Here is a 16,027-nt window from a genome sequence, read left to right as displayed (position 1 = left end):
AAGTGACATAAGTATGTTTTGTGGAGCATAATATTATGAGCATTTTATATAAAGTCACATAGAATTGTATATAAAGGTTAATGTTTGTAATTACACAGTAGGACTCGGGTGGACTGACTGGTGTTATGATCTTATTGCCTTATATTTGCACAGATTTGCCAAGTGGTCCTTATGTTTATCGATTAGAGGAACTGGCATACACTAGAAGTGGGGACAAAGGAAACACTGCAAACATAGGTAATTATACTTTAAAGAGTACCTCTCATGTTCTTGTTAAATTGTATAATCCTCCCAGTTTACTGCCCCATCATGATAAACCACCCTCTACCTTTATTTTTTATTATTTTTTTAGTTTTCTACCTTGACATTTCTCCATATTTTCTGCTCAGCCTCAGTCAGATTCACAGACTGGAAAGGGGTGTTCCCCAGCAGGCGTGACATCATCTGAAGCCAAACAGGGGAGAACTTCTTTCCTCACCCTGCTACACACAGCCCAGAGCCGAGCAGTGTGTGAGATGAGCTCTGATTGGGATAAGGCTGCACCCCCCCCACACAACCCCCTCCCCCCCTCCTCAGCATTTCCTGATTTTGGACTTCTGCCAGGCAAGAGTCCAAAGTCTGTGTAAAAGATGGAGGAAAATGTGCTCTGGACAAATAGGGAGACAACAAGTGGCATCTTTTTTAAACACAAATAAAACATAGAAAACTTCATTTTCTTTAAATGAGGTGCTGCAATTCAGCGATTTCTGTAACTTTCAATGAGACTTCTGCTGTGTGTTTTGGGTCATTATCCTGCTGGAGGACACATGGCCTGTGACTAGAGTCCAAGCTTCCTGACACTGGGCAGCAAATTTGGCTTCAGAATGCCTTGGTTGTCTTGCCACCCTCTGCCAGATGCAGCAAAGCCACCCCGAAACATAACCAAACCTCCTTCGTGCTTCACATTAGGTACAGTGTTATTTTCTTTGTATGCTTCATTATGGCATCGGCCATCATAGAGCTCATGGAACTTCCCAAAAAGCTTCAGTTGTATCTCATCTGTCCAAAGGACATTGTCCCAAAAGCTTTGATCACTCTTTCACTGTGGATGAGTACATTTCTGCTGTAGAAAAGTACATTAGAAATATTTTTTATATTTACCACAAGGGGTGCAGTAGCAAACATTTTTTAATAAGTTCCCATTTAAATATAAAAACATTTAAGTATTCTGCTGAATGGATCAAGTGTTTAGTACTATACTATTAGTACTATACTATTATTTTTCAGCTGCTGTAGGATTTAACCCCTAGACGGCAGAGGGCGACACAGGGCTCAGTAGGGCACCGATCGCCCTGTATAATGCTTTGCAATAGCATAGCATTGTACAACAAATGCAATCTAATGATTGCATATAATTGTCCCCTATAGGGATTTAAAAAGTGTAAAATAAATAATAATTTTCAAAACTTTTTTTTTTTGTCTAAACCCCCCCCAAATAAAATTAATAAACATATTTGGTGTCGCCGCATACAGAATTGCCCTGATTATGGAAATATAATATTTATGATCCTGCAAGATAGAGGTGTAAACGAAAGAAGTTGACAGAAATGCTTCTTTTTTGGTGACATCATAGATCAGTAATAAAAAGTAATCAAAAAGTCCCATCAAAACAAATAGAACACATTAAATCTACATCTCACACAAAATTAGCCCTGCATATGGAAAAATAGAATAGGGCAATTCTCAGATTCTTAGTATACTGATTTTTTTAAATAGTTAAACTTTTTTTTCATAGTAAAATAATAGCAAAACTACCATATATATTCGAGTATAAGCCGTGGTGGTGGGGGTTCTGCCGTCCATCTTCACTGCAGGGACCGTCCGCATTCCGGTGGGGAGGGTGAGCCGGTCCGGGCCGTCCATCTCCGGCCGGCCCCGGACTAGTGACGCTGCATTGACGCCGCCACGCAGGGACGTCCGTGTGCAGCAGCGCCCCCGACGTCACAGATGTCTGCTGCATGTGGATGTCCCTGAGCGGCGGTGTCAATTCAGCGTCACTAGTCCAGGGCTGGCACGGAGTGCAGAAGAGGGCCTCTCTGTGAAGATGGATGACCCGAGCCGGCTCACCCTCCCCACCGGTAGGCAACAGGACCCCTCCAAGAGAGCAACAACTGGGGAGGTGAGTAGACAACGAAAGAGGGGTCTGGATGATGACAGGGGGGATGATGATGGGGTGATGATGACAACGGGGTCTGGATGATGACAGGGGCGATATTGACAGGGGGTGATGATGACAGGGGGTCTGGATGATGACGGGGGGTTGACAGGGGTGATGATGATGGGGGTATGAACACAGGGGGGTCTGGATGATGATGGGGGTCCGAATGATGACAGGGGGGGGATGGATGATTACAGGGGGGATGATGTATTTCCCACCCTAGGCATATACTCGAGTCAATATGGTTTCCTAGGTTTTTGGGGTGAAATTAGGGGCCTCGGCTTATATTCGGGTCGGAATATAATATAATATACGGAATATAAATTGGGTATCATTTTAATTGTATTTACCCACAGAAAAAAAGAACATGTTATTTTTAAGATGGAGAGTTCAAAGGCTCTTAAAAGTCAAGTAGGAAAAAATGAAAGGACAAATATGAAAAGTGTCCTCAAGGCCAAGATGGGCTGTGTCCTCAAGATTAAAAGGGAACTGATAGGACAATTTTATTGTTGTAGTGCAGCACCACCATTGTGAGACAAGAGTCTAATAGATTCATGAGATACAGGCTCCGCCATGCTAGTCCGCTTATTGACAGCTTTTTCCTTATTACTGTGCATAGGGAGAAAGTTGTCAATCTTCGACTGGTGAAAGGGGAAGTCTGCATCTCTATAATACTCTGTTCTGCTGTTTATTAGTAGAGTAAGTGCTCTCTTTTTGTACTGTAGGTGTTGTGGCTCGTCACCCATTATATTACCCATATCTTAAAAGAGCACTTACATCGCAAGTTGTAGAAGAATATTTCCAACATTTACTGCAGAAAGAGAAGCCTGATGAACAACTCGTGACCAGGTATTTACTTCTACTGATAATTTGTTTAGACTTTGGGATATGTTCAATCAAGCTGTTCTATTGACCTGGCTAAATTCTAATGTGTCAGCACTGGTTATGATCTAAGATCCTTAGGGAACTGCTGCTTGCACCCTTTCGCACACACACTATAACTGAAGAGCACATCTGCATATGTGATACTTGTTGAAAATCTGTCAAGAGTAACTTTCCCCAGTTACAAAATAGACAAAAATGGTCAAAACTGTATTACACTAGATGCAAGCAGAGAAATTAAGAATGAGGTGTGTGACCCTGTTTATAACTTAATGCAAAAGTGAGGGGCAGTGATGATGGATCAATCAGTAATAGGTTTCAGTAATACAGTTTTAAATTGCATTTGTCAAATAAACATTTGGTTGGTAAACCGGCCACACAGTGTATAAGGTATTAACAGCTACAGTCCAGGCACACCTTTCTTATTAGGCTTCCTTGCTTTATTTCCTTGAATAAAAGCTTTTTCTTCAGTTAGGATCATTTGGAGAGGTGGGGCAGAAAGCTGCTATGCCTGGGTACTACAACACCTCTCTCAGCTTCTGTGTGAGGGATTGACACACACAGATCCCGCGCATGCGCTGTTCACACAGTCATTCTCAGAGCGATCCTGAAGCACTGTGAAAACTCAAGCGCAGGGAGTCATATATTTATAATCGTTTCACTTTTCAAGCTTAAAGGGGTATTCCAGGAAAAAAATTTTTTTATATATCAACTGGCTCTAGAAAGTTAAAAAGATTTGTAAATTACTTCTATTAAAAAATCTTAATCCTTTCAATAATTATCAGCTGCTGAAGTTGAGTTGTTGTTTTCTGTCTGGCAACAGTGCTCTCTGCTGAAATATCTGCTTGTCTCGGGAACTGCACAGAGTAGAAGAGGTTTGCTATGGGGATTTGCTTCTAAACTGGGCGGTTCCCGATACACGTGTCATCAGAGAGCACTTAGACAGAAAAGAACAACCTTAACTTCAGAAGCTCATAAGTACTGAATGGATTAAGATTTTTTAATAGAAGTAATTTACAAATCTGTTTAACTTTCTGGAGCCAGTTGAGATATATATATATATATATATATATATATAAAAATGTTTTCCTAGAGAACCCCTTTAACCCCTTAAGGACCCAGGACGTATGGGTATGTCCTGGGTCCCGGTCCTGCGATATAACGCGGGGTCTCACGGTGACCCCGCATCATATCGCGGCAGGCCCGGCATCATAGTGAAGCCGGGACCCGCCTCTAATAGCGCGCGACACTGAGCGGCTAAAAACGAAAGTGAAAGTTGCCGGTTAGCTCAGGGAGCTGTTCGGGATCGCCGCGGTATAATCGCGGCATCCCGAACAGCTGTACTACAGGAGGAAGGTCTCTTACCTTCCTTCCTGCAGTCCGATCGCCGATTGAATGCTTCAAGCCTGAGATCCAGGCTTGAGCAATCAATCGCCGAAAACACTGATTGATCCATTCCTATGGAGATGGATCAATCAGTGTAAAAGATCAGTTAATGCAATGTTATAGCCCCCTATAGGAGCTATAATATTGCATAAGAAAAGTGTAAAAAAATTATTAACCCTTTCAATTATCCCTTTCCCTAATAAAAGTTTGAAACACCCGGCATTTCCAAGAATTAAAAAAAACTGTGTAAATAAAAATAAACATGTGTGGTATCGCCGCGTGCGGAAATGTCTGAATTATAAAAATATACTGCTTTTTAAACCGCACGTTCAATGGCGTACGCGCCAAAAAATTCCAAAGTCCAAAATAGCGCATTTTTGATCACTTTTTATACCACAAAAAGTGAATAAAAAGTGATCAAAAAGTCTGATCAGAACAAAAATGGTACTGCTAAAAACTTCAGAAAAATGATCCCTCATAGCACCCTGAACACAGAAAAATAAAAAAGTTATAGGGGTCAGAAGATGACCATTTTAAACATATAAATTTTCCTGCATGTATTCATGATTTTTTTCTGAAGTGACACAAAATCAAACCTATACAAGTAGGGTATCATTTTAACCGTATGGACCTACAGAATAAAGATAAGGTGTCATTTTTGCCCAAAAAATTTACTACGTAAAAACGGAAGCCCCCAAAACTTACAAAATAGTGTGTTTTCATCAATTTTGTCGCACATTGATTTTTTTTTCCCGTTTCATCGTAGATTTTTGGGTAAAATGACTAATGTCATTACAAAGTAGAATTAGTGATGCAAAAAATAAGCCATCATATAGAATTTTAGGTGAAAATTTTAAAGAGTTATGATTTTTTAAAGTTAAGGAGGAAAAATTGAAAATGAAAAAATGGAAAAAGCCCGGGTCCTTAAGGGGTTAACAAAGCTCCAGGAGGTGAAACACAATTGTCCACGCCACCTCTACAATGGGATTTTAACCCCTTAAGGACCCAGCCATTTTACACCTCAGGACCCGGCCATTTTTTGCACATCTGACCACTGTCACTTTAAACATTAATAACTCTGGAATGCTTTTAGTTATCATTCTGATTCCGAGATTGTTTTTTCGTGACATATTCTACTTTAACATAGTGGTAAAATGTTGTGGTATCTTGCATCCTTTCTTGGTGAAAAATCCCAAAATTTTATGAAAAATTTGAAAATTTTGCATTTTTCTAACTTTGAAGCTCTCTGCTTGTAAGGAAAATGAATATTCCCCCAAAAAATTTTTTTATTCACATATACAATATGTCCACTTTATGTTTGCATCATAAAATTGATGCGTTTTTACTTTTGGAAGACACCAGAGGGCTTCAAAGTTCAGCAGCAATTTTCCAATTTTTCACAAAGATTCCAAACTCACAATTTTTCATGGACCAGTTCAGGTTTGAAGTGGATTTGAAGGGTCTTCATATTAGAAATACCCCACAAATGACCCCATTATAAAAACTGCACCCCCCCAAAGTATTCAAAATGACATTCAGTCCGCGTTTTAACCCTTTAGGTGTTTCACAGGAATAAAAGCAAAGTGAAGGAGAAAATTCACAATCTCCATTTTTTACACTCGCATGTTCTTGTAGACCCAATTTTTGAATTTTTACAAGGGGATAAAGGAGAAAATGTATACTTATATTTGTAGCCCAATTTCTCTCGAGTAAGCACATACCTCATATGTCTATGTAAAGTGTTCGGCGGGCGCAGTAGAGGGCTCAGAAGCGAAGGAGCGACAAGGGGATTTTGGAGAGTACGTTTTTCTGAAATGGTTTTTGGGGGGCATGTTGCATTTAGGAAGCCCCTATGGTGCCAGAACAGAAAAAATCCCCCACATGGCATACCATTTTGGAAACTAGACCCCTTGAGGTACGTAACAAGGAATAAAGTGAGCCTTAATACCCCACAGGAGTTTCACGACTTTTGCATATGTAAAAAAATAAAAATAAAATTTCACAATAATGTGTGTTTCCCCCCAAATTTCACTTTTTTGCAAGGGTTAATAGCAGAAAATACCCCCCATACATTGTAACCCCATCTCTTCTGAGTATGAAGGTACCCCATAAGTTGCCCTGAGGTGTACTATGGGTGAACTACAATGCTCAGAAGAGAAGGAGTCATATTTGGCTTTTTGAGAGCAAATTTTGCTCGGGGGCATGTCGCATTTAGGAAGCCCCTATGGTGCCAGGACAGCAAAAAAAAAACACATGGCATACCATTTTGGAAACTAGACCCCTTGTGGAACGTAACAAGAAATAAAGTGAGCCTTAATACCCCACAGGGGTTTCACGACTTTTGCATACTTAAAAAAAAAAAAAAAAATCACTAAAAGGTGTGTTTCCCCCCCAAATTTCACATTTTTGCAAGGGTTAATAGCAGAAAATACCCCCCAAAATTTGTAACCCCATCTCTTCTGAGTATGGAGGTACCCCATAAGTTGACCTGAAGTGCACTACGGGCGAACTACAATGCTCAGAAGAGAAGGAGTCATATTTGGCTTTTTGAGAGCAAATTTTGCTCGGGGGGCATGTCGCATTTAGGAAGCCCCTATGGTGCCAGGACAGCAAAATAACCCCCACATGGCATACCTTGTTGTTTTGCAACAGCTGGAGGCTCCATTTTGGAAAGAGTGGCGTACCAGGCGTTTTTCATTTTTATTGGGGAGGGGAGGGGGGCTGTGTAGGGGTATGTGTATATGTAGTGTTTTTTACTTTTTATTTTATTTTGTGTTAGTGTAGTGTAGTGTTTTTAGGGTACAGTCACATGGGCCGAGGATTACAGCGAGTTTGAGCTGCCGCGCAAAATTAGCTGCATTGCAAACTTGCAGCCTGATACTCACTGTAAGCCCCCTGCCCATGTGAATGTATCCTGTACATTCACAGGGGGGGACCTCCAGCTGTTGCAAAACTACTACTCCCAGCATGCCTGAGAATGTTTGGGAGTTGTGGTTTTGCAACAGCTGGAGGCACACGGGTTGGGAAACACTGAGTTAGGAAACAGACAATGTTTCCCAACCAGTGTGCCTCCAGCTGTTGCAAAACCACAACTCCCAAACATTCTCAGGCATGCTGGGAGTAGTAGTTCGGCAACATCTTTAGAGCCAGATGTTGCCGAACTACAACTCCCAGCATGCTTGGAGTTGTAGTTTTGCAACATCTGGAGGACTACAGTTTGCAGACCACTAATACAGTGGTTCCCAATCTGTTCCCTTCCAGATGTTGCAAAACTACAACCCCCAGTATGCCAAAACTGTCCAGGCATGCTGGGAGTTGTAGTTCTGCAACATCTGAAGGGCCATGCTGGGAGTTGTAGTTTACAGGGTCCTATTACAGCAATGCATGTCGCTTTACGGCGACGTGCATTGCTGTAAAGGGCCCGACCGCGGCTGAAGATCTACTCACTTGTCGCCGCCGCCACCGCCATCTTCCTGGCCGGCATCCGGGTCTTCAGGGACGAGGTAAGTACCGGGGCCGGTCCCCAGCACTCGCCCGTCCCCCGCCGCGTCCTCCGGTCTTCCTCCCGTCCTCTCCGAACTTTCAGGGGCCGGGCAGGACGGGAGGAAGTAACAGCCCCCCCTCCTGCGATTGGTCGGTTAACTAACCGACAGATCGCAGGGTATAGGAGGAGGTGGCCGGCTTGCCACCTCGCTCCTATACGTTAGCATGGTCCTGGCTGTCTGTGACAGCCGGGATCATGCGAAATTACCGGGCGGTCGGGTCCCAGAGACCCGATCAGCCCGGTATCGCCGCAGATCGCAAGGGCGATTTCCCTTGCGATTTGCGGCGATCGCCGACATGGGGGGCCTACATGGCCCCCCTCGGCGTTTGCCCTGGATGCCTGCTGAAGGATTTCAGCAGGCATCCGGTTCCGATCTCTGCCCGGCGAGCGGCAGAGACCGGAAAACGCCAGGACGTACGGGGACGTCCTGGGTCCTTAAGGCCCAGGGTGCGGGGACGTCCCCGTACGTCCTGGGTCCTTAAGAGGTTAATCTAAGAAGATAAGGAAATTTGGTTTATTTTGCATTGCGTGAAAGCTGCTTTCATTTTTTTGTCTGCTTTGTACTGGACTTTTTTAGCAGGGCACCACCTGTTGTGTTTATTGTGGTTACCTTCTGAACGTTGCAATATACTAGATGAGGATTGCTGCAATATACTGTAGGGCCACCTTAGGAATTCTTTGATATTTTTCTACTGATAGTCTGCTACATGCAGTTCCGGTAGAATGCTGATCTAAATTAAGAAATAATGTTATTATAATGTCCAAATAAAGTAAAAACAAAAAAAATCGCTTATTTTTGATCATATCCCAGAAAAGAAAGTCCTTCGCATTAGTCAAATCGATAAAAACTGCAGATCACTGCACAAAAAATGTGCCCCTTACACAGCTCTGTTCACACAAAAAATGAAGCTGTAGGAGTCATAACATGGTGTTGCAAAGTAATTTTTAATTTTTTTATAGAATTAAAACATAACAAAAACTTTACAATTTGGATATTGCTATAATCATACTGACCTGAAGAATAAAGATAACATGTCAGTTTTACCAAACAATAACCAGCAAAAAATAAAATAAAATAAAAACTCAAACTTTTGCAGACTTTTTATTATATTTATTTTTTAACTTGACACCACAAAGAATTTTCCTTGGTTCTGCATTGTACAAGGTGATTCTCAAAGGATGGTGCAAAAAGTAAAGGCCTGTAGTTAAAGTAACATCAGTGTTAAATGACATGTGGCTGACAGGAGGCATTAAATCCGGAGTCATTCACTTTTGCTTTTCTTCTCCATCCGACTCGGGCTATCATGAAGACTTTTGGTGGCTGTGACTCGTCTCTGCACAATCCGGCAGACAAACTTTTTAGGCTCCAGCACCCCCCTTGCCTATATACTCACATACTCACCGTCTGTTTTGCCCCATAAAGTAATAGTTTATACTTTGTATCTCCATATAGTAGTTAGGCCCCCATACTGCCCACATTAAATATAAGCCCCCCCATTATGACCTTCATTTAGTATTAGGCCAATATACTGCTTCCGATATAGAATTAGGCCCCCATACTGCTCACATATAGTTAAGGCTCCCATACTGCTCCCCTATAGTATTAGGTCTCCATACTGCTCCCCTATAGTATTAGGTCTCCATACTGCTCCCCTATAGTATTAGGTCTCCATACTGCTCCCCTATAGTATTAGGTCTCCATACTGCTCCCCTATAGTATTAGGTCTCCATACTGCTCCCCTATAGTATTATGTCTCCATACTGCTCCCCTATAGTATTAGGTCTCCATACTGCTCCCCTATAGTATTATGTCTCCATACTGCTCCCCTATAGTATTATGTCTCCATACTGCTCCCCTATAGTATTAGGTCTCCATACTGCTCCCCTATAGTATTAGGTCTCCATACTGCTCCCCTATAGTATTAGGTCTCCATACTGCTCCCCTATAGTATTAGGTCTCCATACTGCTCCCCTATAGTATTAGGTCTCCATACTGCTCCCCTATAGTATTAGGTCTCCATACTGCTCCCCTATAGTATTAGGTCTCCATACTGCTCCCCTATAGTATTAGGTCTCCATACTGCTCCCCTATAGTATTAGGTCTCCATACTGCTCCCCTATAGTATTAGGTCTCCATACTGCTCCCCTATAGTATTAGGTCTCCATACTGCTCCCCTATAGTATTAGGTCTCCATACTGCTCCCCTATAGTATTAGGTCTCCATACTGCTCCCCTATAGTATTAGGTCTCCACACTGCTCCCCTGTAGTATTAGGTCTCCATACTGCTCCCCTATAGTATTATGTCTCCATACTGCTCCCCTATAGTATTAGGTCTCCATACTGCTCCCCTATAGTATTAGGTCTCCATACTGCTCCCCTATAGTATTAGGTCTCCATACTGCTCCCCTGTAGTATTAGGTCTCCATACTGCTCCCCTGTAGTATTAGGTCTCCATACTGCTCCCCTGTAGTATTAGGCCTCCATACTGCTCCCCTATAGTATTAGGTCTCCATACTGCTCCCCTATAGTATTATGTCTCCATACTGCTCCCCTATAGTATTAGGTCTCCATACTGCTCCCCTATAGTATTAGGTCTCCATACTGCTCCCCTATAGTATTAGGTCTCCATACTGCTCCCCTGTAGTATTAGGCCTCCATACTGCTCTCCTATAACATTGGTCCCTACCTTGCCGATGGTTTTTTCCACAGCTCTTCCTCTCTGTGCTCTTGGTACAGACAGCATTGTACAGAGACACTGCCTGCACCAGAAATCCTGGCTGCCTTCAAAGTACAGGAGAGAGCTGCCTTCTTCTTGTTCTGTCATGAGCACAATATACTTTTAACTGTGTGTGCATCTTAATGACCCTTAAAGGTATATTCACACGTGCAGTATCCTGCTCAGGTTTAATGCACAGTATTTGATGCTGCAGATTTTAATGTAAACTAAAACTGTGCATCAAATCTGTGTGAATAGACCCTTAAAGTGGAATTTCTCCCTGCCTAATAGTGTGTTATTTAGATATATCCAGAGACTGGTTATATGCTTGTTAAAGAGGTAAACCTTCAGTGAGTGTTTTATAGGCAGAGACAGGTAAAGTATTATTAGTCTGTGCGTGCGCTGGCCATGAGACGATGTCACAGTAGCCGAGCAAGGATATTGTAAGTATGTGTACTAACATTTTAGGAGTTGTATAGAGAAAAAGAAAATCAGAAACAATTTTTTAGGGTTGGAGAAGAGGTAGAGACTTAAAGGGATATTCCAGGCCAAAACTTTTTTTTATATATCAACTGGCTCCGGAAAGTTAAACAGATTTGTAAATTACGTCTATTAAAAAATCTTAATCCTTCCAATAGTTATTAGCTTCTGAAGTTTTCTGTCTAACTGCTTAATGATGATGTCACGTCACGGGAGCTGTGCATGATGGGAGAATATCCCCATAGGAGCTGGACAGCTCCCGGGACGTGAGTCATCAGAAAGCAGTTAGACAGAAAACAGCAACTCAACTTCAGAAGCTAAGAACTATTGGAAGGATTAAGATTTTTTAATAGAAGTCATTTACAAATCTGTTTAACTTTCCGGAGCCAGTTAATATATAAAAAAAAGTTTTGCCTGGAATACCCCTTTAAGTATGAGGCTTAATTAAGCAGGAGGAGATCCAAACCATGGATGCAAAAGGAGCAGAGAATCTTGAGGAGTAGAGAGTGATTATCATGGCCAAAGGCACAACAAAGGTCAAGATTTAGCTGGAGGTCATTGGTAATTTTCAGAGCAAGTTCTCTTTAAATAGTTTATTTTAAATCCAGATTCTATTCTTATTATATGAGGAACTTTTGGAGGGGAAGGTAGTAAGTTCAGAGTGTTTCTTAACAGCCGATATATGAGTCTGTGTTTTTTATTCCGCAGATATGAGTTGCCAGGAATAAATGGATTAAATTTTGTTTTGAAGAATGCATTAGGCGGTGGAGGCATTGCATCATTGAGAAGTGACCCACAGGTACAGTATTTAATATCCTCATATGTGCTGCTAATATTAATTTGGTTATATTTTGGATACGTTAAGTGTATATTCACACGTACAGTATCTTGCGTTTATTTGATGCGCAGGATTTTATACTGCAGATTTCAATGTAAACTAAATGACTTGAGCACAGCTTCAAATCCTGCACATCAAATATGTGCAGGATACTGTACATGAATACACCCTAAGGGTACGTTGAAATGTGCATATTTTCTGCTGAAGATTTGCTGTAGCAGATTTTGCTACCCATTGAAGTCAATGGGCAGCAAAACCTGCAGTAGCAAATCTGCAGCAGATCTGCAGCAAAAATGTGCACGTGTGAACACACCCTCAGGGTACGTTCTCACGTACAGGATCTGCTGCATATTTTGTGCAGCTAATTTTGATACCCATTAACTTCAATGGGTAGCAAAATCGGCTTCAGAAAATATGCAGCAGATCTTGTACGTGTGAATGTACCCTAAGGATGTATTCCCATCTTCACGATCATACTTTAATCTAATTCATAATGTAAGAATATACATCTTTGTCATTAGCAGAATTTTTACATAATGCCATGTTCTCAATTCTTGGGTATTGTATAATTACAGTTTCCAAATGTTATGGTCTTGCAGATCCTGGGCTTTCTATTTGTATTATCCTACAGACTCTCAGCTCCCGGCCTGGCTACTACTCTATGGTTCAGTAGAACTAAATAGGACAACTCCCAGGCATGCACATTAGCCCTACAGCCATCTCAGTCAACTACACTTAAAGGGAAACTGACAAGCTGTTCACCCACAATAAACACACTGGGATATAGAGCAGGTGAACAGAAGTAAAACAGTGTTTTACTTACAGAAGATGATAAGGGACTTACAGTATATGGCCCCCGTTGCTGTATTCCTACAGTTCTTCTCTGCGCAATGGAGGCAGGGAGCCGACTTGCCAATCTTCCCTGCCTCCTCTATTTGCCCTGCAGTGCCTGCCCCTGACATGAATATTCAGTTTTCTGTACTGCCATCACCTGAGCTCTCCACACCTGAAGGACAGCGCCTGCGCTATGCTACAAGAGAGCTGTAGCAATACAGCAATGGGGACCATATCATGCATTCACCAATTTCTGTTCACCCGCACTATACTCCAGTGTATTGGGTTTAGTGCGGGTGAAGAGCCTGTCAGTTTCCCTCTAATTGCATTGGGAGTATGGACACAGAGGAAGGGGTGATTGCTAGTCCCTGTCCACTTAGATGCAGAAGCTGGGGAGCTTGGAGCAGAGCATAGGCAGCAGAAAATACATGTTGGGTTGAAAAATTACCTCTGACCTGTGGATTCAGTGTATATTTTAATATATAAGGATTTTGTGGACAAATTATGGGGATGGGAATAACTCTGTAACTCTATATTGTACAGCAAGGATTTCAGAAATAAAAATCTATGCTAAATTTTAGTTCTTTGTGCCATCAATATATAAATAATCCAGGTCTTAATTAATTGTTGGCGGAAGAAAGATGAACTGGAGGAGTGAAAACTCTGGGAGATGTTATTTTTTTAAAGGAGGAAAATGTCACATAAGATTTGGCATTCTATAAGCAACAAATATGATACCGTTGGGGAAAAAGAGCAAAAGAAATACATAGAATGATGAGGGAAGCTCAACAAAAAGGAAGGTAGTCACCTTAGGGGTATGGAGAGAGTTTTTTTTTCTGAAAATGATACTTTATATCTGACTTAAAGGGATATTCTGCCCATAGACCTCTTATCCCCCATCCAAAGCATAGGGGATAAGATGTCTGATCGCTGGGGACCACCAAACCCCCTCCCAGAGACATGAATGGAGGGGCGTGGTGTGACGTCGCATTTCCAGTCCCAGAAACTCAGAGGTTTCTGAGACTAGAGCAATAGCCCGGCACAGAATGCCAGGTGCTGGATAGACTGGCTTCACATCACGATTTGAGTGTCCGCTGCACTGATACGATTTCTGAAGCTCAAATCGCCTGAAATCGTATCTGTGCAGGGACAGGTACTCACAGATACGGAGCCATTAACTATTATGGGGCTGCGGACCCGATCGTAGTCCACGATTTTCAGTCTGTGTCAAAAATCTGACATGCTGAGAAAAGGACCAAATCGTAGTCCCTAGCAGACTACAGTCGGGTCCGCAGCCCCATAAAAGTTAACGGCTCCGTATCTGTCAGTACCTGTCCCTGCACAGATACGATTTCAGGCGATTTGAGCTTCTGAAATCGTATCAGTGCAGCGGACACTCAAATCGTGATGTGAAGCCAGCTATAGAGATCGCGGAGGGTCCCCGCCATCAGACATCTTATGCTCTATCCTTTGGATAGAGATGTCTATGATGTTTATGTCTAAAATGTCAATATTGATTCATTTGGTCTTGCTGGCTGCAAAAAAAAAAAAAAAGGAATTGGATAATTGAATTTTACCATTATATGTACATTAATGGCCCTCATTTATCAAAAAAGTCAGGTTGTTTTTTTTCCCTTGGGCTTTTAACCCGACCATCTTTTTCCCTATCAATTTATTAATTTGTCGCAAGTGTGATTTTTTTGGGCGCAGTCGGATTTTTTGTCGCAAAAAAGCAACAAAAATGATGAAGATTCCAAAATTAGGGAAATGGCAAACACTTTTTCCCACTGCTTGAAGCAGGGGGAAAAAAAGGACACTGAAACCCTAAAATTCGGGTCGGGTTTCTTAATAAATCAGTTGGAAACCAAGGTTTTGGTCGGGAAACGCCCCTTTTTAGGCTTTCAAAATCCCCGAGTCGGGTTCGTAGGAATGGCTTGTCGCAGTTTGTCGCACCATGTGTGTGCCTTGTCGCAAAAAAAAAAAGACCCGACAAAAACTGTGGGGTTTCCAATGATAAATGAGGGCCAATGTATGAATCAGAAGATCAGTAAGTTATATTTAGTAAAAAAAAAAAATAAAATCCTCATATTAGAAACTCTAGAATCGAGAGGGCCATGCAAATGTATACCTGGATGTAGTAGCTCCCTCACCAGGCAGATATATCATTTGGGGACCCCCGCTCTGGTGAAAAGTGCAGGTCCTAAAGGTTACTTGCAATCCTTTATGGCAGTGGTCTTCAACCTGCGGACCTCCAGATGTTTCAAAACTACAACTCCCAGCATGCCCGGACAGCCGATGGCTGTCCGGGCATGCTGGGAGTTGTAGTTTTGCAACATCTGGAGGTCCGCAGGTTGAAGACCACTGCTTTCTGGCATATCAGGCAGTACATTGTGTTTTGAAAAAGTATTACAGTGCATAATAAATATTCATATACATTCTCAACCATCAGTTAAACTTTCTAGGTAACCATAGCTGTGCATATATTTATATGTGTCATGTCATAAATGTTTAATTTTTAATACATTAATTTATTTTTTTTATTTGTTTTTTTTTCCAGGGAAAGGCTTTTGGGCAAATGTTACTTGACCTTGAAATAAAAAACGTCCCTGATTTGAAATCATTGATCGATTAATCTGATAGAATGGAAATAAACCTGTGCCAAAATGTTTACCAGAATTCTAATATAGAAAATAGAAATATCTCTATTTACAGAGAAACATAACAACGGGTTAATACACAATAAGCCATTTTGTATACTACTAAATGTATTTTATATGCAGCTGCACTTAATATATATGGTATGGAGAACATAAGGTAAATTTCTCATCATATTATCATGTACACTACCTTAATCTTTTTTATGTGCCGCTCCATGATAAAACTTTTTCTGAGGCGCAATTAAAGAGAACCTGTGGTCAGTATAAAATTTTTTTTATATTATTTTGTAGTTTCTGCTGTTTTCATTTATTTTTTATTTTTTGCTGAATAGTCAGATAGGCAGGATCTTTTTACATAAATAAGTGTTAAAGGGGTATTCCAGGAAAAAACTTTTTTTATATATATATCAACTGGCTCCAGAAAGTTAAACAGATTTGTAAATTACTTCTATAAAAAAAATCTTAATCCTTTCAGTACTTATGAGCTTCTGA

General features: G+C 41.4%; 1 protein-coding gene across 2 annotated transcripts in view; it reads left to right on the top strand.

The window, feature by feature from the left end:
- The window catches only part of LOC130358667 (uncharacterized), an 84,443-nt gene extending 68,639 nt beyond the window's left edge, over positions 1 to 15,804 (top strand). For both annotated transcript variants that reach the window (XM_056562227.1, XM_056562220.1), the window contains exons 18-21: positions 154 to 237; positions 2,923 to 3,046; positions 11,915 to 12,005; positions 15,436 to 15,804. In XM_056562227.1, coding sequence (XP_056418202.1) covers positions 154 to 237; positions 2,923 to 3,046; positions 11,915 to 12,005; positions 15,436 to 15,510 — 374 coding nt within the window. In that variant the 3' untranslated portion in view covers positions 15,511 to 15,804. The remainder of the gene's footprint in view (positions 1 to 153; positions 238 to 2,922; positions 3,047 to 11,914; positions 12,006 to 15,435) is intronic.
- Positions 15,805 to 16,027: the final 223 nt, after the last annotated feature.

The sequence above is a fragment of the Hyla sarda genome, chromosome 1, assembly GCF_029499605.1.
Source record: "Hyla sarda isolate aHylSar1 chromosome 1, aHylSar1.hap1, whole genome shotgun sequence".
Lineage (NCBI taxonomy): Eukaryota > Metazoa > Chordata > Amphibia > Anura > Hylidae > Hyla > Hyla sarda.
The sequence above is the reverse complement of the archived record's forward strand: the minus strand, read 5'-3'. Positions and strand labels throughout refer to the sequence as shown.